Source organism: Rhinoraja longicauda, chromosome 28 (genome assembly GCF_053455715.1).
Source record: "Rhinoraja longicauda isolate Sanriku21f chromosome 28, sRhiLon1.1, whole genome shotgun sequence".
NCBI lineage: Eukaryota > Metazoa > Chordata > Chondrichthyes > Rajiformes > Arhynchobatidae > Rhinoraja > Rhinoraja longicauda.
Window position 1 is genome coordinate 6,745,261 of NC_135980.1, and position 23,059 is coordinate 6,768,319.

At 46.5% G+C, this 23,059-nt stretch overlaps 1 protein-coding gene across 10 annotated transcripts in view; it reads left to right on the plus strand.

Annotated features, from left to right (window-relative positions):
* Nucleotides 1–23,059, plus strand: part of LOC144607166 (transducin-like enhancer protein 4) — a 224,317-nt gene that overhangs the window by 31,425 nt on the left and 169,833 nt on the right. For all 10 annotated transcript variants that reach the window (XM_078423818.1, XM_078423820.1, XM_078423822.1 and 7 more), the window contains exon 4: nucleotides 10,745–10,789. In XM_078423818.1, coding sequence (XP_078279944.1) covers nucleotides 10,745–10,789 — 45 coding nt within the window. The remainder of the gene's footprint in view (nucleotides 1–10,744; nucleotides 10,790–23,059) is intronic.

Below are 23,059 nucleotides of genomic sequence, written 5' to 3' on the forward strand. Positions count from 1 at the left end.
AAGTCTACTCTGCCTTCCAATCCTGGCTGATCTATCTCTCCCTCCTAACCCCATTCTCCTGCCTTCTCCCCATAACCCCTGACACCTGTTCTAATCAGTTTTATTAAGTAATCTGTAACAGAAAGATTGTGTTGGTAACCTTAACTATGAAATCAACTTCAATTTGGAGGATCATCCTTCAGACTCGATTAGTCCTGATCCAAAACATCACCTGTCCATTATCTCCAGAATTACGGCCTGACCTGCTGAGTTACTCCAGCAATTTGTGCCTTTTTTTGTAAACCAGCATCTGCAGTTCCTTGCCTCTACAAACCAGAATTGAAGTTACACAAATAAAACAAAGATACTGGAAAACTTAAATAAAACATGAAAAAAAAAGATTTCATTTTTACTGTTGAATTCAGTGCCAATTCATTTCTAGAAATGGGGTGGCACATCGGTAATGTTGCTACCTTACAGCGCTGGAGGCCCGGATTCAATCCTGACCACAGTTGCTGTTTGTACGGAGTTTGCATGTTCTCCCTGTGACCATGTGGGTTTCCACCTGGTGCTCCATTTTCCTCTCATATCCCAAAGATATCCCACAGTCTTAGAATAAAGGGGAGGCCATTTAAAACTGAGGTGAGAAGGAACTTTTTCCACCCAGAGTTGTGAATTTGTGGAATTCTCTGCCACAGAGGGCAGTGGAGGCCAAATCACTGGATGAATTTAAGAGAAAGTTAGATAGAGCTCTAGGGGCTTGTGGAATCGAGGGATATGTGGAGAAGTTGGGCACAGGTTACTGATTGTGGATGATCAGCTATGATCACAATGAATGGCGGTGCTGGCTCGAATGGCCACCTCCTGCACCTATTTTCTATGTTTCTAAAATGTATGGGTTTGTGGGTTAATTGTCCGCTGTGAAATGCCCCTGTTGTTTAGTGAGTGGAGTGGATACTAAACTTTTTTGGAAAATAAACCTGCCATGCGACCCTCCAAAACAAACCTAGACTTACATTAATGTGGTTGACACTTAACTAGAAGTTCAAATGTAACAAGAAGCCATCAAACATTAGGGAGTAGTTTCACCACATGAACCAGAATGTTTCAAGAGCAGATCTTCTCGCGGGTAACTGAGGGAAGGGCAATAAAGGCGGATGTGCTGAATGAAAGATGGCATCATGTGACAAATGCTTCTTTATCATTCTGGAACGGTAAGGTTTGGCCTTGATTCTTGTAACTCCACGTGGCAAGGCATTTTGATGATCTTTCTTACCAAGTGCAATTTTTAAATGTATAGAAACCTTGTCATCCACTTCATCCACTTGTCAATTGTTTAGTTTAGAGATACAGCTGGGAAACAGGCTCTTTGGTCCGCACCGACCAGTGATCCCCGCACATTAACATTACCCAACACACACTCGGGACAATTTTACACTTGTACCAAGCCAATTAACCTGTCTATACAAACCTGTACGTCTTTGGAATGTGGGAGGAAACTGAAGATCTCGGAGCAAACTCACGCAGACCACGGGGAGAACGTGCAAACTCCACTCAGACAGCACCCGTAGTCGGGATCCAACCTGGGTCTCTGACACTACAAGCCCTGCAAAGCAGCAGTGCCACCGTGCCACCCCAATTGCCTTTTGGTTAATTCAGGAATTCCCTTAACGTTCAAATGCTTCTTGCCGTTAGAAAATGGCAAATTAAATTCCTCGTATGTTGCAAAATATACTTGGCTAATAAAGTATGATTATGACAAAGACTAACTGTGGTTAACTGCCAAGTGCTTGCTAATGTTATTGTTTTATCAACTCTCCCCGGCCAACATTCCACCGCCAGCAGTCGGGCCCAAGGACAGATTAAATGGTCATTTCTTTTTCTTTCCATGACCGTGAAACGTTACTTTGAATAAAATAACCGGTCTCATCGGTCCATTGTTGCTGCAGATGCCACTTGGGTGAAGTGCCTTAGACATGCTTCAGCAGGGAAAGCATTGTAAATGCGAGCTGATATTTTATTAGAGTTGGAAGTAATCCGATTTCTAAGCGACGCAGTTGTGTTTGGAAAATCTTAACTGAGCGCTAGGCCACGCTCGAGGTTCGATGCCTGCTCTGCTCCTACTACTCGATGCTAGCGGGAACACTGGGATTTAAAACCGTTTCCATAGATTAAGATGACCGAACTCTATGCACCTTTTAACTGCCTCAGTACCTTTCCAACTTTGCAACTACTTAGTAGCAGCTGGAGTAAAGGCGCTGTTGTCATTGAGTGATGCAGCGTGAAAGCAGGCCCTTCGGCCCATCTTGCCCACATGGCCAACGTGTCCCAGCTACATTAGGCTCACCTGCCTGCATTTGGTCCAAGCCTGTCCTATCCATGTACCTGTCTAACTGTTTCTTAAATGTTGCGATATCCCCTGCCTCAACTACCTCCTCTGGCACCGTTCCATACACCCACCACCCTTTTGTGTGGGAAAAAGTTGCCCCTCAGATTCCTATTCAATCTTTTCCCCTTCGCCTTAAACCTATGTCCTCTGTCGTAGGGTAGTAAGACATCAAGATGCGTCTGATTTCACACCTGCTTTAGTGAAGGCGAGCTAACCTCTAGTGGTGATGCCATTGTTCTCCTCCTTGGCTTCTCATTGAACCTGTGATGTCTCCCTCTTCTTGGAAGTCGTGTTGTGTGCTGCAGCATTGCCCAGCCCGGGCTCTCGATTACATTGGGCGGGGAATCCCACAGGAAATGCCTCCTCAATGTTGAGGCGGACTAATGGTTATTAAGCAAAAAAAATAAATGCTGTAGTCGAACGTGAAACCTAAATAGGGCACAGCGTGTTCTTGCCACACGAGACGTATAATGAGAGACTGACCTCATGACTGTGGTCGGGTTCTTGTTTAACTGAATCTGTCTCCTTAACTAAGCAAGCAAACAGTTCCAGAGCTGTGGCCTGGCATTCTGTTTTGTTTCACGCATGACTGGACCCAGCTTGTGAGTTGGTTTAAGGTTGCTTGGTGACTGACTGCTCACCTACCTGTCCCGCACATCCACAGTAAGGCGGCAAGATGCTGACACTGGCAGAAGCTGCAGAATGGGTCAAGGGTGCAACGACAAGGCCTGCAAACAATGTAAAAGTAGTGGAAGAAAATGTTAACAGGGGAGAGAGGTGGGAGGAGGCAGGTTCCAGAGCATTGGGCTGAATGGCCCTGTTGCACGCGATCAAATTCAATTATTCGTAGGGCTGTGTCTTCTAGATAGTTTATACAGCACCGAAACAGTTCCACTGTCCTCCTGATTAAATATTACTGATTGTATGTCTCACAATAGACAATAGACAATAGGTGCAGGATTAGGCCATTCAGCCCTTCGAGCCAGCACCGCCATTCAATGCGACCATGGCTGATCACTCTCAATCAGTACCCCGTTCCTGCCTTCTCCCCATACCCCCTCACTCCGCTATCCTTAAGAGCTCTATCCAGCTCTCTCTTGAAAGCATCCAACGAACTGGCCTCCACTGCCTTCTGAGGCAGAGAATTCCACACCTTCACCACTCTGACTGAAAAAGCTCTTCCTCATCTCCGTTCTAAATGGCCTACCCCTTATTCTTAAACTGTGGCCCCTTGTTCTGGACTCCCCCAACATTGGGAACATGTTTCCTGCCTCTAATGTGTCCAATCCCCTAATTATCTTATATGTTGTCACGTTCCCCTCTGCTAACAATGTACCATTCTACATTTCCTTGAGCATGGTCCCCTTTGATCTGTGTTGTCACACCTTGCCGTTCCATTTCTGTGTGCGTCTCTCTCTCCCCTGACTCGGTCTGAAGAAAGATCTTGACCCGAAATGTCACCTGTTCCTTTTCTCCAAATATGTTGCCTGTCCCGCTGAATTACTCCAGCATATGGTGCCTGTCTTTGGTGTAAACCAGCATTTGCAGTTCCTTCCTACACAGAAACAGGCCTTTCAACCCACGCCGATCAAACGGTCAATAGACAATAGAATAGAAAATAGGTGCAGGAGAAGGCCATTCGGCCCTTCGAGCCAGCACCGCCATTCAATGTGATCATGGCTGATCATTCTCAATCAGTACCCCGTTCCTGCCTTCTCCCCATACCCCCTGACTCCACTATCCATCCATATCCCTCTAAACATCTTATCCATGTACCTGCCCAAATGTCATTTAAACTCTTGTGATACCTGCATCAATGTTTTCTTCTGACAAAATGTGCAGGAAGGAATTGCAGTTGCTTGTTTATACCAAAAGGTAGAGACACAAAATGTTGGGGTGTCTCAGTGGGTCAGGCAGCATCTCTGGAGAAAAGGAATAGGTGACGTTTCGGGTCTGAAGAAGGGTCTCGACCCGAAACGTCGCCCGCTCCTTCTCTTCTGAGATGCTGCCTGACCCGTTGAGTTACTCCAGCATTCTGTGTCTATTTCTGCTGATGGTTCATTCCATGTACCCATATGTGTGGGATGGAACAAATGTTGCCTCTCTGGTTCATATCAAACCTTTCCCCTGTGGCTGGACTTGCAACAGAAATGGAGACATCGCCTTCACAAGCTGCCACAAACGTGAGTGCAGTAGCCACAGGTTTAATGGCAGAACAATGGGACTGTGGAAGCAGCTTTCACAATTTTGTGGCATCAAAGAAGAAGGCTGATGTTTCATTTCCTTCCTGCAACTGAAATATTGTTGCAGGAATATTATAGAAAATAGGTGCAGGAGTAGGCCATTCGAGCTAGCACCGCCATTCAATGTGATCATGGCTGATCATTCTCAATCAGTACCCCGTTCCTGCCTTCTCCCCATACCCCCTGATTCCGCTATCCTTAAGAGCTCTATCTAGCTCTCTCTTGAATGCATTCAGAGAATTGGCCCCCACTGCCTTCTGAGGCAGAGAATTCCACAGATTCACAACTCTCTGACTGAAAAAGTTTTTCCTCATCTCCGTTCTAAATGGCCTACCCCTTATTCTTAAACTGTGGCCCCTTGCTCTGGACTCCCCCAACTTTGGGAACTTGTTACCTGCCTCTAACGTGTCCAACCCCTTAATAATCTTATACGTTTCGATAAGATCCCCTCTCATCCTTCTAAATTCCAGTGTATACAAGCCCAGTCGCTCCAGTCTTTCAACATATGACAGTCCCGCCATTTCGGCAATTAACCTAGTAAACTTGCGCTGCACGCCCTCAATAGCAAGAATATTGCCATCGTCTGGGCCTGATTGTTTGAAGGAGTGGAATTAATTTAAGCACAGATCATCTGGACTTGAAGAGGCTTTGCCAGTCTCAACACTAACCCTGCTTCTTAACTCATCGCATTCTCAAAGCTGGTTTCCGATGATGCGATCAGCATTTAGTGTGAATTAAAGGTGGGGCCTCTGTGGCTTGGGAGTTTGCAGAACCACGTACTTGGAGTAGATGATCATGGGGTTGATTGGTGCTGATCTAGTTGATTTCAATGGAGGCACTCATGAGTCACTTGTTGTTCATCGCAAAGGAGAATTAAAATAAAAATCTCATCAAAGAGATATCATGCTGAGGCTTTATAATGCACTGGTCGGATCGCATTTGAAATATGGATAAAGAAGGGAGAGATTGGACTATTTTCACCTTCCATCACAGTGAGGAATGTGGAGGGGTCGCTGTGGTGGATGTTCATGTTAAAAAAAAAATTTGTGTGCCCTGTTGCTCTTTATTGTTATGATGACTGTTATGGCAAATGAAGTTCCTCGTATGTTGCAAAACGCACTTGGCTGATAAAGTATTATTGTGATTGCGATATTGTGAGCAGGTTTGGGCGCCATATCTGAGGAAAGATCTGCTGGTGTTGGAGAAGGTCCAGAGGCGCTTCATGAGAGTGATCCCGGAGATGACGGGGTTAACATACGATAACCGCTTGACGGCTGAGTTTAGAAGGATGAGGGGAGACCTCATTGAAACTTAAAGAACAGTGAAAGGCCTGGATAGAATGGATGTGGAGGGGATGTAACCACTAGTGGAAGAGTCTAGAACCAGAGGGATTGGCCTCAGAATAAAAGGGCAAACGTTTAGAATGGAGATGAGGAGGGATTGCCTCAGTCAGTGGGTGGTGAATCTGCCACAGATGGCTGTGGAGGCCAAGTCATTGGATATTGTTAGGGTAGAGATTGACAGATTCTTGATTAGTAAGGGTGTCAGAGGTTATGGGGAGAAGGCAGGAGAATGGGGTTGAGAGAGAAAGATAGATCAGCCATGATTGAATGGCGGAATAGACTTGAAGGGCCGAATGGCCTACTTCTGCTCCTATGACTTATGAACTTACGGACTTATGAAGATTCAAATATTGCCTTCCTTTAGTTATTTCCCAGCGCGTCTGTGTGAATGCTCGCCTTGTTTTTAAAGTTCCTCGAGCCCATTATCAATCACTAATGGTTTGCATCTCGTATCATTGACCTCCTGTATAAACCGCCGCGGAAGGCAGCTCCTGGCGTGACTGCAGCTTCAGTTTTCAATCGTTTCCTCCTGGCCCCCTGCTCGCATCCCTCTGTATGTCAGTGACAATGGGCCTCTCTGTCTTTGTCACATGAAGCCTCTCTCAGTCATCGCCCTTCCCTCCGTGATGACTAATCCGTGTCATGCTTGTCATCTCCGAGTCCCCTCGGCTTCTGTCTGCAATGTTGAAAGGTCTTTATCTTTCCAAATTGGCGCTGGCTTCGTTGCCGTCACTGTCACCGTCCTGAGGCTTAAATCCTCGGGAGATTTCTAAAAATTTGGGGCATGGGGGGGGCAGCACAAAATATCACTGTCTTTTAAACCCCCCCCCCCCCCCCCCCGGTAATAGTTCAAAGTATTGAAATCAGGAGGAAAAAAAGCATTGGGGCAACACAGTGACACAGCTGGTAGAGCTGCTGTCTCACGCCGCCAGAGACCCATGCTCGATCCTGACCACGGGTGCTGGCTGTGTGGAGTTTGCACGTTCTCCCTGTGACCATGCGGGTTTGCTCTGGTCTCCTCCCACATTCCCTAGACGCACAGGGTTGTAGGTTTATTGACCTCTGGAAATGACCCCTTGTGTGCAGGGAGCGGATAAGAAAGTGGAATAACATAGAACTGGTGTGAACAGGAGATTGATGATCAGCATGGAGTTTGTGGGCCGAAGGGCCTGTTTTCACACTCTATCTTTCAGTCAATTCTGTCAAAACAATGGCCTTCCTACAATTCCTTTAACATAATCTTTGACTGTGCTTGCTACAGTAGCAGTTAAATGAAGGTTCACTTGGTTAGCATGTGGGACAAGGAAAGGTTGGATCTATAATCAGTGAAGTTTATAAGATCAAGAGGTGATCTTGCTGAAAATTTTAAGATTTTGAGGAAACAAGAAATTTGATTCCTCTTCTCTCCTGTGCCATCCAATAAGATCATGCTCACCTTTTAGCTCTGCGCTGCCTCCTTGCACCAACTCCCTGTTCATTTTGCATCCTTCACCTCTTTGACACCTCCCTCGCCTCCTGTCAAGCCCATTAGTAATTCTGCCCAGGACTCTCCATGTATACTCGGGCAATGCCTCGCTCGTCTCAGTGCTCTGCCAGTATCGTGAGCAATTTTGGACCCCATTTCTGAGGATGCGCTGGCTCCAGAGAGGGTCCAGAGGAGGTTTACCAGAATGATCCCAGGAATGAGCGGGTTGACATATGATGAGCATCTGACGGCACTGGGCCTGTACTCGCTGGAGTTTAGAAGGATGGTGGGGGGGACCTCATTGAAACTTACTGAATAGTGAAAGGCCTGGGTAGAGTGGATGTGGAGAGGATGTTCCCACCAGTGGGAGAGTCTGGGACCACAGGTCAGCCTCAGCATTAAAGGACGAGTCCTTTGGGAAGGAGATGAGGACGAGGTTTTTAGAGGGGGGGTAGTGAATCAGTGAAATTCATTGCCAGTGGAGGCCAAGCCAATGGATATTTTTAAAGCACTGATAGGTCCTTGATTAGTACGGGTGTCAGGGGTTACGGGGAGAAGGCAGGAGAATGGGGTTAGGACGGTGAGTTAGATCAGTCATGATTGAATGGAGGAGTAGACTTGATGGGCTGAATGGCCTAATTCCGTTCCTATCACTCATGAATTTTTGAAGTATGGTTGCCCGGCTGTCATGTGTGGTCTATCTTCTGGTGGACCCCAAATCCTTATCTACCCACGCCATTCTGTCGTACGTCCATAACGTTAGCATGGCATCAGGAAGAATACGTTATGATTTATTCTCTTTGACAACAGTCTGACTCTTTTATTTGTTAACACAACATGCCACCAGGCGCTTGTTGCAACTAGTTGTGTGTGCCCTTGACCCACACGCATGCCTTTGATAGCTTTGTTACAAAAAGCAAAACTGTTTAAAACTTTGGCACTGTTCCTTCGAGCAGTGATGCCTCCAAAAATGAACACCTCTTTCATCATCCAGTGTTTTCCCGAATTATTCAATGACAAGCTATCACCACTTATTGAGAGATTGCAGGCACCTCTCCCGCGAGTTCATTCCCATAAATCTGGACAGGGCACCTCGCTGGCAATTATTAATGCTTGAACTGTGCTTTCTCACAGATTTAAGAAAGAATTATTCACAGGATATGGTACTTATTGATGCAATCCTTCGTAAATCCTTGGAATGGCTGCCTCGGCCTTTCCGAGTTGCAGTCAGCGCAATATTACAGGACCATGAGGAACAGGAACAGAATGAGTCCATTTAGCCCATCGAGGGGCAGCACGGTGGCGTAGCGGTGGTGTTACTGCCTCACGGCGCCAGAGACCCAGGTTCAATCCTGACTAGGGGTGCTGTAAGAAAATAACTGCAGATGCTGGTACAAATCGAAGGTATTTATTCACAAAATGCTGGAGTAAATCAGCAGGTCAGGCAGCATCTCGGGAGAGAAGGAATGGGTGACGTTGGGTGCTGTCTGGACTGAGTTTATACATTCTCCCCGTACCCTGCGTGGGCTTTCTCACAGATCTTTGGTTTCCTCCCACACTCCAAAGAAGTATAGGATTGTAGGTTAATTGGCTTAGTGTAAATGTAAACAAAATTTGTCCCTAGTGTATATGTGTTAATGTGTGTGGTGTTAATGTGCGGGAATTGCTGGTTGGTGCGGACTCGGTTGGCCAGAGGGCCTGTTTCCACGCCAAAATTAAGAGGCGCCTCAAATGTTCGTTAGTTGAACACCTCCCGACTGTTGCAAACAGTCACTGGGAGATGAAATGGCATTCTCTTTATTGTATCTAATAGTGGCAGTGGGGGTGAGCATCACTCCTGAGGGATATGGATTGGAGCACAACCTCACCGAATAGTGAGAGGCCTGGATAGAGTGGGTGTGAAGAGGATGTTTCCACTAGTGGGAGAGTCTAGGACCAAAGGACATAGTCTCAGAATCAAAGGACGTTTGATCAAAGAGATAAGGAGGGTGGATAAGAGATGAGTCAGAGGGTGGTGAATCTGTGGAATTCATTGCCACAGAAGGCTATGGGGACCGCCAATGGATATTTTTAAGGCAGAGATAGAGAGATTCTTGATTAGTACAGGTGTCGGGGGTTATGGGGAGAAGGCAGGAGAATGGGGTTGAGAGGGAGAGATAGATCAGCCATGATTGAATGGCGGAATAGACTTGATGGGCCGAATGGCCTAATTCTGCTCCTATCACTTATGAACTTAAGAACAAGGGTGGATGACAAATCGTGGAAGTGTTAGAAGAAAGTGCCAGTAAATTCATGGGGAATAGGACGTGGCTTTTAAGCCCCATTGACCTGTCTTGGCATTCAGAAGATCATTCTTGACTTGGCATCTACTGCCCATCGACCCTTTGCCTCGGGGCTAAGATGGGAATTGAAACCAGATGTGTGGATCTGGAGTTGCACATTGGCCAGACTGGGTAAAGTTCAGTAATTTCCTTCCCCGTAGGGCTGTAGGGAACCAGATGGGCATGAAGCCAATTGAGTCATTTAACATCACTGAGCCTGTCATTTTATTTTCCGCTGTGTTGAGATTCAACCTCCATTTGTGAATGGGTGGGTGCTGGTTGTCTGTCCCTGGGATAACAATCGCCCACTTCATGCTCCCTTTCAAGTCCGTCCTGGCTTTGCATCTTTCAACGCTTTTTGCTACATCTGAAGCTATCCCTATGGGATTCGTGCCAACAGGCAGAAATAACCTCCTGGTTTTGTTTTAATGGATGAATGGTCTCGGTCCCTGAGAGCTGACCCAGTCACCACCAAGCCATCCTAACCTCTGGAAAGCCTCATCTTTCCTCCAATGTGGATCCATATCCTTGCACTTTGTTGACCTAAGCCAGCCCACTTTGTGTCACATTTTGTGTTCAGGTAACCGAACCATCCCACCACAACTAGAGAGCAGTCCTGAACGGCTATCGGCCTCACCTTTACCCTTGTCTCCCTTGTTATTCCCGTTATCATGTATCTGTACGCTGTGAATGGCTCGATTGTAATCATGTATTGCCTTTCTGCTGACTAAGCACGCAACAGAAGCTTTTCACTGTACCTCGGTGCATGTGACAATAAACTAAACTCGCTTTCGTGATTTAGTGGTGGAATGGAAGCTCGAAGAATACAGACTATTTAATAGATGTTGTCTGAGGAGTAGGGTGATGAGATTCAAATACTGCTCAGAATGGTTGTGCTGAAATAGCTAGTTTCTGCACTGTACATTTTATAAAGAGGAGTTTCTGTCTGCCAATTTTCCGATTCCTGGCTATAATTCCTGTCTCTTCCCCTTTTGTTTTCCCAGTACTATGAAATGTCCTATGGATTGAACATTGAAATGCATAAACAGGTAAGCCGTTTCCTCCGAGTGTTTTGAAGGTTGAACGGCCCCATTCATCAGTGTTACTGCTGCTTCCTTTTTGTCGAGTGACAGTAATGTTCCCTATCTCCACACTGCAGTCAGGGTCTGCACTGTGCCTCCGTGTTCCACGATCATACATCTCCAGATGCTGGAGGCAGGTATCCCGCAGGGAGACCTTCAGACACGGCAAAAATCTCGTGGAAGGAAGTGAGGCCGGAGCGGACTTGAAAGGGACATAGAAACATAGAAAATAGGTGCAGGAGTAGGCCATTCGGCCCTTCGAGCCTGCACCGCCATTCAATATGATCATGGCTGATCATCCAGCTCGGTAACCTGTACCTGCCTTCTCTCCATACCCCCTGATCCCTTTAGCAAAAAGGGCCAAATCTAACTCCCTCTTAAATATAGCCAATGAACTGGCCTCAACCACCTTCTGTGGCAGATAATTCCACAGACTCACCACTCTCTGTGTGACCATGAAGTGGGTGTTTGCAACCCCTGGGGTCACCTCGCATCCACCCGTTCACTAAGCTAATCGGCAGAGGTGCTTTGTGAAAGGAACCCCTTGGATGCGAAGCAGGTAGAGGTTCTTAAGATAAACACGGAGTGCTGGAGGAAGTCTGGCGGCCCCTGCGGAAGGGACGCACAGACGACGTTTCAGGGTGGGACCCTTCTTCCAGTTGGTGGGTCCAGACCCGAAATGTCACCTGTCCCTTTCCTCCAGAGATGCTGTCTGAGCCGCTGAGTTCTTCTGGCAACTTGTGTGTTTTGATCAAGATCCCAGCACCTGCAGTTCCTTGTCTTCAGAGATGTTACGAATGTAGCAATAGACCGGCAATTCCTCATCGGGGGGTTTTGCAGAAGAGAGACCAATCAAGCCCATCGTGTCTTCGTCATTTCCAAACTTCAAACCCATCCGCAGAGCATCGATCTTTTTTTTTTGCTCCATTGTCACTTCCCTTCCCCTCTCCCTTTTGTCCTTACCCAAAATGGTATCAATTTACTTTGGATTTTAATCGACAATGCTATTTAAAAAATGAAAGAATTAACAAACATCCGTATGTAATTGGTCCTTTGGACTGGAAAATAAATTAGATAACAGAACGTTTAGACAATAGACAATAGGTGCAGGAGTAGGCCATTCGGCCCTTCGAGCCAGCACCGCCATTCAATGTGATCATGGCTGATCATTCTGATCATTCTCAATCAGTACCCCGTTCCTGCCTTCTCCCCATACCCCCTGACTCCGCTATCCTTAAGAGCTCTATCTAGCTCTCTCTTGAATGCATTCAGAGAATTGGCCTCCAGTGCCTTCTCAGGCAGAGAATTCCACAGATTCACAACTCTCTGACTGAAAAAGTTTTTCCTCATCACCGTTCTAAATGGCCTACCCCTTATTCTTAAACTGTGGCCCCTTGTTCTGGACTCCCCCAACATTGGGAACATGTTTCCTGCCACTAACGTGTCCAACCCCCTAATAATCTTATACGTTTCGATAAGATCTCCTTTCATCCTTCTAAATTCCAGTGTATACAAGCCTAGTCACTCCAGTCTTTCAACATATGACAGTCCCACCATTCTGGGAATTAACCTAGTAAACCTACGCTGCACGCCCTCAATAGCAAGAATATCCTTCCTCAAATTTGGAGACCAAAACTGCACACAGTACTCCAGGTGCGGTCTCACTAGGGCCCTGTACAACTGCACACAGTACTCCAGGTGCGGTCTCACTAGGGCCCTGTGTTTGATATGGTTGTGCAAGTAGTACCGGTCTTAAGGTGCCTGATGGTCACCAAAATCAATGGCTTTAATCGGACAGTTGAGTATGTTGCTGAATTGTTTTGGAAGTGCAAATTGTTTGCCCCTGTGCTTCAAGCAATGTGATGTGATCATTTTCCAAAAAAAACCCCTCTTGACGAACCATGAATCACTATTAAAACGCAAAGTACATTGTTGTTTAATTTAGTACAGAGATACAGTGCGGAAACAGGCCCTTCGGCCCACCGAGTCAGCACCGATCAACTATCCCCGCACATTAACACTGTCCTACACACACTAGGGACAATTTACGAATTTACCGAAGCCAATTAACCTGCAAACATGTGCGTCTTTAGAGTGTGGGAGGAAACCAGAGCTCCCGAGGTAAACCCACGTAGGTGAAGGGAGACCGTACAAACTCCGTATAGTCAGGCTCAAAGCCGGGACTCTGGCACTGTATGGCAGCAACTCTACCACTGTGCCACCCTTGTGCTATAACACCAGGATAAGCACTCAACCAAGAAAACCAAACCCAATGCCAAAGTAGTATCTAAACTGTACACACTTTGGACAATGCTCTCGGACAATAACTAACTTCATATTCATGTTAACAAACACACAAGCTAAATGTTTAACTAAGAAACGCAATCCCAATGGCATGTGAAAATCTAAAATGACTTTCCACAGATAAACTATGGGACAAGAAAACCTAAGCATGCCAGTATATCATTGAGGTTATCAAGTGGGCACCTCCCTTCACTGCTGTATTGTCGAGTTGGGCACACGACATCTCGGGAAGGCTCGGCAGTTGGTTCCGAGACAGGCCAAGTAACTGCTAGCTGTGTATTAGAAAGTTAAACTATTTCCAGGGAATAATCCAAACCAGTCTTCCCACCTTTGACTCCATCTGCACTTCATGCTGCCTCAGAAATGCAGCCAATATGATCAAAGATGACCTCATTCCTCCTCCTCCTCCCTGCTCCTGTTTACAGCAGAAGGTACAGAAGCTTGAAAACACATCGCCAGACTCAGGAAAGCGTCTTCCCCTCTGTTATCAGGCTTCTGAATGGCCCTTCCATAAGATACACAAAAAGCTGGAGTAACTCAGCGGGTCCCAGAGCATCTGTAGAGAAAAGGAATAGGTGACGTTTCGGGTCAAGACTCTTCTTAAGCTCGCGTATTGTCCTATTAACCTCTACCCCATTGCAGCCATTGGACTTTGTTTATGGAACTGGAGGTGCCACAATGCTGAGAACTATATTCTGCGCTCTGTATCTTTTTCCCTTTGCTCCGTCTACTGTGGTTTGATTTGACTGTAGTTATGCACAGTATTATCTGATCTATTTGGAAAGCATGCAAAACAAAGCTCTTCAATGTATCAAGTCAAGTCAAGTCAAATTTATTTGTCACATACACATACACGATGTGCAGTGAAATGAAAGTGGCAATGCCTGCGGGTTGTGCACAAAGAAAAAGAATTACAGTTACAGCATATAAATAAAGTTAATAAGTTACTATTAGTGTCGACAAAAATTTAGTCTCTGGGGTTATAAAAGTTGACAGTCCTGATGGCCTGTGGGAAGAAGCTCCGTCTCATCCTCTCCGTTTTCACAGCGTGACAGCGGAGGCGTTTGCCTGATCTTAGCATCTGGAACAGTCCGTTACTGGGGTGGCAGGGGTCCCTCATGATCTTGCTTGCTCTGGATCTGCACCTCCTGATGTATAGGTCCTGCAGGGGGACGAGTGTAGTTCCCATGGTGCGTTCTGCCGAACGCACTACTCTCTGCAGGGCCATCCAGTCCTGGGCAGAGCTGTTCCCAAACCAGACTGTAATGTTGCCGGACAGGATGCTCTCTACAGCCCCAGAGTAGAAGCAATACCGTCCGAACAGTTTCCTCAGTTGTCTAAGGTGGTAAAGGCGCTGCTTAGCCTTACCCACCAGTGCGGCAATGTGCGTTGCCCACGTCAGATCCTCTGCGATGCGGACTCCCAAGTATTTAAAACTGCTCACCCTATCCACAATAGACCCATTTATCTCCAGTGGCGTGTACGTCCTTGGATGTTTAGCCCTTCTGAAGTCCACAATCAGCTCCTTTGTTTTAGTGACATTCAAGAGGAGGTTATTGTCCTGACACCAGAGTGCCAGATCAGCCACCTCCTCCCGGTAGGCCTTCTCATCGTTGTTGGAGATCCGGCCCACCACCACAGTGTCATCAGCAAACTTGATGATGGAGTTTGAGCTGAACCTGGCCCCACAGTCATGTGTGTACAGGGAGTACAGTAGGGGGCTAAGGACGCAGCCCTGGGGGGATCCTATGTTCAGGGTGAGGGAGCTAGATGTGTGTTCCCCCATCCTGACCACTTGGGGCCTGGCAGTGAGAAAGTCCAGGACCCAGGCACACAGAGGGGTGCTAAGCCCCAGTTCCAGCAGCTTCTCGACCAGTCTGCTGGGGACTATTGTGTTGAATGCTGAACTAAAGTCGATGAACAGCATCCTCACAGCCCCCCTGGCTGTCCAGATGAGAGAGAGCGGTGTGTAGAACCTGGGAGACCGCATCATCCGTGGACCTGTTCGGACGGTATGCGAACTGTAGTGGGTCCATGTTGTGAGGAAGGAGGGCGCCGATGTGCTTCTTGACTAGCCTCTCAAAGCATTTCATGACAACCGAGGTGAGGGCCACCGGTTGGTAGTCATTTAAACACGCTGGAGAGGCATTCTTTGGCACCGGTACAATGATGGATCTTTTGAAGCATGCAGGGACCACGGACTTTGCCAAGGAGAGGTTGAATATTGTGGTGAGCACTGGAGCAAGCTGAGTAGCACAAGACTTTAGTACTCGCCCCGATATACCATCTGGGCCTCCAGCTTTCCTCGTGTTCACACGCGTCAGAGCCCACCTCACCTCATGCTCGGACACCGAGAATGTGTGCACATCCCCGGGGGTGGATCCCCCTCCAGCCTCGCTAGCCAGCGCCCCTTCGGTGCTGTTTGTAGACGGCGAGCTGGTGGTGTTACCCGTCTCAAACCGTGCATAAAAAGAGTTCAGGTCATCAGCTAAGGAGGAGCCGGCACTTCCGGTTGAGGGGGTGCTGGACCTGTAGCTAGTTATAGTCCGTAGCCCCTGCCAAAGGAGCCTGGTGTCCTGCTGCTCCATCTGTGACTCCATCTTGTCCCGGTACCTCCTTTTTGCATCCTTCACTGCCCTTCGCAGTCGCAGTCCCAGTACGCATAGCAATAATAAACCTCAACCTAATCCACATGTTGCCCAATACAGGGGACTGAACGTGCATCAGTTTTATTGGTTTAAGTTGTGTCATACAATGTTATCAGTGATGATCTTGTTGACATGTTTGTGTGAGGTGCAGAGAGACTGTCTACCCAGTCAATAACTCTGCTTACGCCTTCTGCCATGCCTCTTCATTGAGTTTCTATCAGTCTGTGTCCTCCTTGCAATGTGCTTATCTAACGTCCATTTCAATCCATTTCTAATTGCGGCTGTGTGATTCCCTTTCTACTCTGTATGTAAGAGTGTCCTGAACACGTGAGGGAAGGAATCTCAGTTGCTGGCTTGATAAATGTTTTAAAGAAAAATTGTCCCTAGTGGGTATAGGATAGTGTTAATGTGCGGGGATCGCAGCATCTCTGGAGAGAAGGAATGGGTGACGTTTTGGGACGAGACCTTACTTCAGACTGGAATCAGGGGATAGGGAAACAAGAGACAGTAATGTAGAGAGATATAGAATAAATGAATGAAAGATAGGCAAAAAAATAACGATGATAAAGGAAACAGGCCATTGTTAACTGGTTGCTAGGTGAGAACGAGAAGCTGGTGCGACCTGGGTGGGGGAGGGATGGAGAGAGAGGGAATGCAGGGGTTACTTGGAGTTAGATAAATCAATATTCATACCACTGAGTTGTAAGCTGCCCAAGTAAAATATGAGGTGATATTCCAACTATTTGAACACCTGTTTGGTTTATTGGTAACCATCTTGTATTAATGGTCCCTACTAAGGAGTCACTGGTGCGAGATACCAAAGACAATAGACAATAGGTGCAGGAGGCCATTCGGCCCTTCGAGCCAGCACCACCATTCAATGTGATCATGGCTGATCATTCTCAATCAGTATCCCGTTCCTGCCTTCTCCCCATACCCCCTGACTCTGCTATCCTTAAGAGCTCTATCTAGCTCTCTTGAATGCATTCAGAGAATTGGCCTCCACCCCTTCTGAGGCAGTGAATTCCACAGATTTACAACTCTGAAAATGTTTTTCCTCATCTCTGTTCTAAATGGCCTACCCCTTATTCTTAAACTGTGGCCCCTGGTTCTGGACTCACCCAACATTGGGAACATGTTTCCTGTCTCTAACGTGTCCAATCCCTTAATAATCTTATGTTTCGATAAGATCCCCGCTCATCCTTCTAAATTCCATTGTATACAAGCCTAGTCGCTCCAGTCTTTCAACATATGACAGTCCCGCCATTCCAGGAATTCACAATTCACAATACATTCACAATTTTAAAATAATTTTGAGTGGGTCACTCCTTACAGAGTCCGTGCCTGTTCATTTTTTTTTGTTAATTTGCAATGTTTTAATTCATTCATTGTAAATTATGCCCGTTGCGACCTGCAGTTTTCAGGGCCCAGTGGGCTTCATTTGTGACAGGCCCCGCTTGATCCTGGTCTTTTCTCGCCTGCGGTTTCCGCCCCCCCACCCCCTACTTTCAGACTAAAGAAGGGTCCCGACCCAAAACAGCTCAGTTAAAAAAAAACACGTGAGCACATTTGTACTTCCTGAAGTTGGCTCACCATTTAATTATATCATAGCTGATCAGTATCTCGAGTCTGAAGAAGGGTCACTATCCGAAACGTCAACCCTTCCTGTCCCGCTACCTTAATCCAGCATTTTGTGTCTCTCTTTGGAGTAAACGGGCGTTTCCTTCCTACGCATGCTGTCTGACCCACTGAGTTGCTCCAACACTTTGTGGTGTCTATCTTTGGTATGAACCAGCATCTGCAATTCCTTGTTTTTTCTTCATAAATCCCCTTTAAGGGGTTGGAGAGGCTAGATGTGGGAAGATTGTTCCCGATGTTGGGGAAGTCCAGAACCAGGGGTCACAGCTTAAGGATAAGGGGGAAGTCTTTTAGGACCAAGATGAGAGTACATTTCTTCACACAGAGAGTGGTGAGTCTGGAATTCTCTGCCACAGAAGGTAGTTGAGGCCAGTTCATTGGCTATATTTAAGAGGGAGTTAGATGTGGCCCTTGTGGCTAAAGGCATCAGGGGCTATGGAGAGAAGGCAGGTACAGGTTACTGAGCTGGATGATCAGCCATGATCATATTGAATGCAGGAGCAGGCTCGAAGGGCCGAATGGCCTGCTCCTGCACCTATTTTCTATGTTTACTTTGCCCCTTGGCTTTGACTGGGTGGGGAGTGGCAGTGCTGGATGGGGAAACGGTGTATTCTGCGTTTGGCAAATTGTCGAGCTCTGTAAACAATAATCACCACAATTTGCAATATATTTTAAAAAAAAATTCTGTTCCACTGTTTGGGAACAATGCATCAAATGCCCAGAGGAAGACAGATCTACAGGGAGATCCACATTTGAGTTGGTTCTTGCGCTTTGAGGCATTCGTCCTGATTAAATACTGTCTGCTTCCTGCGGTCAGCCGAACTGGCAATTATCTGTCATGACGTCTGAACTAAATAAAAATCGGGTAACTGCAGCATTTTGGTATTTACAGGGAACAATATCTGAGCACGAATTGCTTTGGCTGTGCTTTAGATATCCTGTGCATTATGATTAAAACATTTTGAATGCAGCAACCTTTACAATTATTTTCTTCAAGTCTTTTTTTTAAAGCTCAAAGGGATTTAGTGCACAGTCCCGTGGCAGTGATGTAAAAGAGAAGGTTATGCTGTGGTTAGCTCATTACCGAGGGCCTTAACCATTGAATATGGCAGGCCTGGAGATTGGGGAGTGGGGAGGTCGGTATGTATTCAGCTGGGTGATCACAACTTCGGTCTGGACTGCTGAAAACCACAGAGGAAAACTGCTTGTGCGATGTGTTTGTGCCATGATTAGCGTATGGTCTGTGGGTAGTGCGCAATTAAAGCTGCTCCTGGTTTATTTATACTTTTTGGTCCATGTAGACTGCTGACTGCATAGAATTTTCTGCAACAAAACCACAGGTGCAAGTCGGCAGTGTGAGCGAGTCAGCGACTCAACCACGCTAACCAGAAGGGAACTGCTACAATGTGTAGGACGGAACTGCTGGTGTGGGTTTACACCAAAGATAGACACAGAATGCTGGAGTAACTCAGCGGGACAGGCAGCATCTCTGGATAGAAGGAACGGGTCCCAAGCTGCATCTTTCAATCAATCAATCAATTTCCTCCCTTCCCCACCCTGGTCATCCTGCTAGTTCCACTGTTCGCATCCTTGTATCCATTTCCTTATCACAAAGATAGACCATTATCTTGGTCATTTGTTGCCTGCCCTGGTCATTTGTTGCCTGCCCTGGTCATTTGTTGCCTGCCCTGGTCATTTGTTGCCTGCCCTGGTCATTTGTTGCCTGCCCTGGTCATTTGTTGCCTGCCCTGGTCATTTGTTGCCTGCCCTGGTCATTTGTTGCCTGCCCTGGTCATTTGTTGCCTGCCCTGGTCATTTGTTGCCTGCCCTGGTCATTTGTTGCCTGCCCTGGTCATTTGTTGCCTGCCCTGGTCATTTGCTGCCTGCCCTGCTTTGCTCTGGCCTTTTCTTGACTCTAGTTTTCCCCCCCTCTACTTTCAATCTGAAGAAGAGTCCCGACCAGAAACGTCACCCAGAGATTTTTCTCCTGAGGTGCTGCTTGACTTGCTGGGTTTCTCCAGCTCTTTGTATCTACTCAGTCAAATCAATTGTGTCTTGTATCCTGCATCCATTGCTTCTTGTGGAGAGAAGTCGGTGTTCGGAACCTTGGTTAGGAAAAGAGCTGCCTTATCCTAGTTTAATGGGTTGGACAAAATGTTGATGCACGTTGTAAATTTCTGTGATCTATTGGGGGAGGTCATTGTTGATGCAAAGACTGGCGTGTTGTGAAGACCATTCTTTGGCAAGCTTGCAATGGCATGTGGTCTACCACTGACGGCTGTGTCATGCTAACTAACCATTAAAATACCCCCAGGTAGCAGAGCATGGGTGTCAACGACTAACAGGGTTGAAGGTAGACACAACATGCTGGAGTAACTCAGCGGGCCAGGCAGCATCTCAGGAGAGAAGGAATGGGTGACATTTCGGGTCAAGACCCATCTTCAGACTGATGTGACAGGGTTGAGATTGCCATAGGGGTCATTGTAGCTCAGGGCAGGACATGAATTTAAACAAGATGTGACACGATTCTGACGTGCGCTGTATCCTCCTGTTGTCTTTGCAAATGTTCAGGAGCGGGTAATGAGCTTGACACAACCCTGTGGGCCAGGATTTACTTTCCAGACCAGGCGCAGAGAAATCATAAAAGGTGAATTGAGTTTTCAATCTCTCTAAACCTGGAGCCCAGGGCGATCCTTGCCTCTCTGCTCACACCAGGTGACAAAACACTTTCCATGACTTTAGCTGCTATATCAGAATGCAAAGCTTGGTAGAGGGGGCGTGGAACTCAGCCTCATGTGGCACGGTTGTGGCAAATAGCACGGATGCCATAAATATCAAGCAAGTTGGGGATAGTGAGGGAGAAAGTATCAAAAGGTTAGGCTGATGAGGTGAAATGAAGCAAGTGAGAAAGAGAGTTGTGTGGAGTTTGGGTTAATTTAGAGAGACAGCCCGAAAACCGACCCTTTGGCCCACCGTGTCCGCGCCGACCAGCGATCCCTGCACATTAACACTATCCGATACATTCTAGAGTCAATGTATACTTTTACTAAGTATACTAACCCAAGCCAATTATCCTACAAACCTGTATGTCTTTGGAGTGTGGGATCTTGGAGAATACCCATGGGGATAATGTACAAAAACCGTACAGAGAGCTTCCGTAGCCAGGATCGAACTCCCGCCTCTGGCGCTGCAAGTGCTGCAAGGCAGCAACTCCACTGCTGCGCCACCGTGCTGCCTAGCATGAGTGCTCGGATGACTATTGGACTGAATACCTTTTATTGCAATTCTTAGTATGGTCTGTCAATATGTTGCAATAGATGAAATCCTGACCATAATATATTTTCATTGTGGCGTTTAAGGCATTGACTAGTACAGTGTTTAGGATGCAGTGAATGACTTCACACACAGACCAACCTCCCTTCCATTGACTCCCATCTGCACTTCATGCTGCCTCGGCAAGGCCGCCAGCATAACCAATGACCAGTCACTCCCTCTGCTCTCCTCTCCCGTCAGGCAAGAGGTGTAGAAGTTTGAAAATTCAGGGACCGTTTCTTCCCAGCTGTTTTCAGTCAACAGAACCATCTTCTCACCAACTAGAGGGTGGTTCTGCCCTCCCATCTACTTCATTTGAGACCTTTGAACTCTCTTTAATTGAACTTTACTGAACTTGATCTTGCACTTCCCGTTATACTCTTGATATTGTGTCTGTAAACTGTAGACGGCTTGATTGTAATCATGCATTGTCTTTTCACTGACTGGATCGCACACATCAAAAAGCTTTTTGCTGTACCTCTGTACACGTTTCATTAATGAACTCAACTAAACGTACATGTAGTACACTTGGAAGCCAAGATCTAGTTGATATCAAATAGAGCATGATTACCAATATTCGTACGTTATAGGAAGTTGGGAAGATAATGTTCCACCATGTCATTGAGTTGTAGAACTACACAATATCTACCTTGTCCATACTGACCAATTTGGCCTATTGGGCTGCATCCACTTGCCTGCGTTGGCTCATATGCTTCTGAACCCTTCCTATCTACAAATCTGTCCAAATGTCTCTTAAAAATCATCATTGTATCTGCTTATGTAGCTTAATGAGCGAGCTCACTCCAGATGTGGACTACCCTCTGAATGAAAAAAATATCCCTGGGGTCCCTTTTTAAATTTCTTCCCTCCCACCTTAAGACTACGCCCTCTAGTTTTAGAATCCTCTACCCCGGGTAACAAAGACTGAGTGCTCGCTTTATCCATACCCCTCGTTATCTTGTACACCTCACCTTGGTCACCACTTAACCTCTTGCGTTGCAAAGAAAAACCCAAGCCCTCCGATCTCTCACGAGTAACTCGAGGCCAGGGAATATCTTGGTGAAATGTGTAGGAGGGATGATGGGTTTACACAGCAGATAGACACAAAATGCTGGAGTAACTGGCACCATCACTGGAGGAAAGGAAAAGGTGGCGTTTTGGATCGAGACCCTTCTTCAGACAGAGTCAGGGGAAAGGGAAATGAGAGATATGGAAGGTAAATAGAACAAATGAATGAAAGTTATGCAAAAAAGCAACAATGATCAAGTAAAGATGGAGCCCACAATGGCCCATTGTTGGCTGTGGGGTAAATGATAACGCGTTACAGACAGTGAAACTCAACAGGACGACAGTGAAACTAGTACGACCACTAGGGTAGGTCTTTTTATTAGATGTTCCAAAACGGAAACCTCTTAACACCAAAAAACATGTTCCTTCTCAAAACCCGTGCAAGACGAATATATTTTTCCTAAAATAAAATGGCTAGCGTTTGCACTCTGAGCAGCTGTTGCTTACTGATTCAGTGATTCAGGAAGGTGGAAACAGGAACAAAGTCTGTCGAGCAGAGTTTGGGGGATTGATGTGTTTATTGCCCAATTCTCTGTTCTGGACACCAGTGATTTTCAGCCTGGAGAGGTGTAGAGACTCCCCTTCTTTCTGTAGTTTCATTCAATTTGAGGAAAGTGGTGCAAAGCCACACTGAGGTTAAGAGGAGGGAAGGAGACCAAGAGAAATGAAGGTGGAGAGATTAGGTGCTGCTGCTGCTGCTGCTGGAGATTAATTGGTCCATGTTTATACCTCGCTGTCAGACTGTTTTAAACCATTTCATGCAGTGAAACTGAAGTGCAGTGTCAGTTGCTGGAAATGATCGGGAACTTGATAAGGACCAGGCTCCAGGGATGGTTAAAAGGTTTGATTTCAGCACTGTTGAGACTTGGAATTAGCAGAGAGCCACGGGGAGCGGGAAGTAATCTGATCAGCACTTGATGAGATCATTTTATATTGTTGATTGCAAATGGTTCCTCCCACTGTTAGTGCCACTTGTTAAAAGGTGAGATCGCCGGTGATCTAGTGTTACCCGCCAGGCTTGCCTTGTGTCATTACTTGCAACAGCTCCACAGAATGGTCTGTCCACCTCTCCTTTTAAGCAGAATTTTAGCCTCCGATGGATAGCACAAAATTGGCAGCGAGATATCCAAAACTGGCATATCGTCTTTAGTTTAATTTTAGTTTGGAGATACAGGACCTTCAGCCCACCGATCCCGCATGCCCTCGGGATAATTTTACATTTATACCAGCCAATTAACCTACAAATCTGTACGTCATTGGAGTGTGG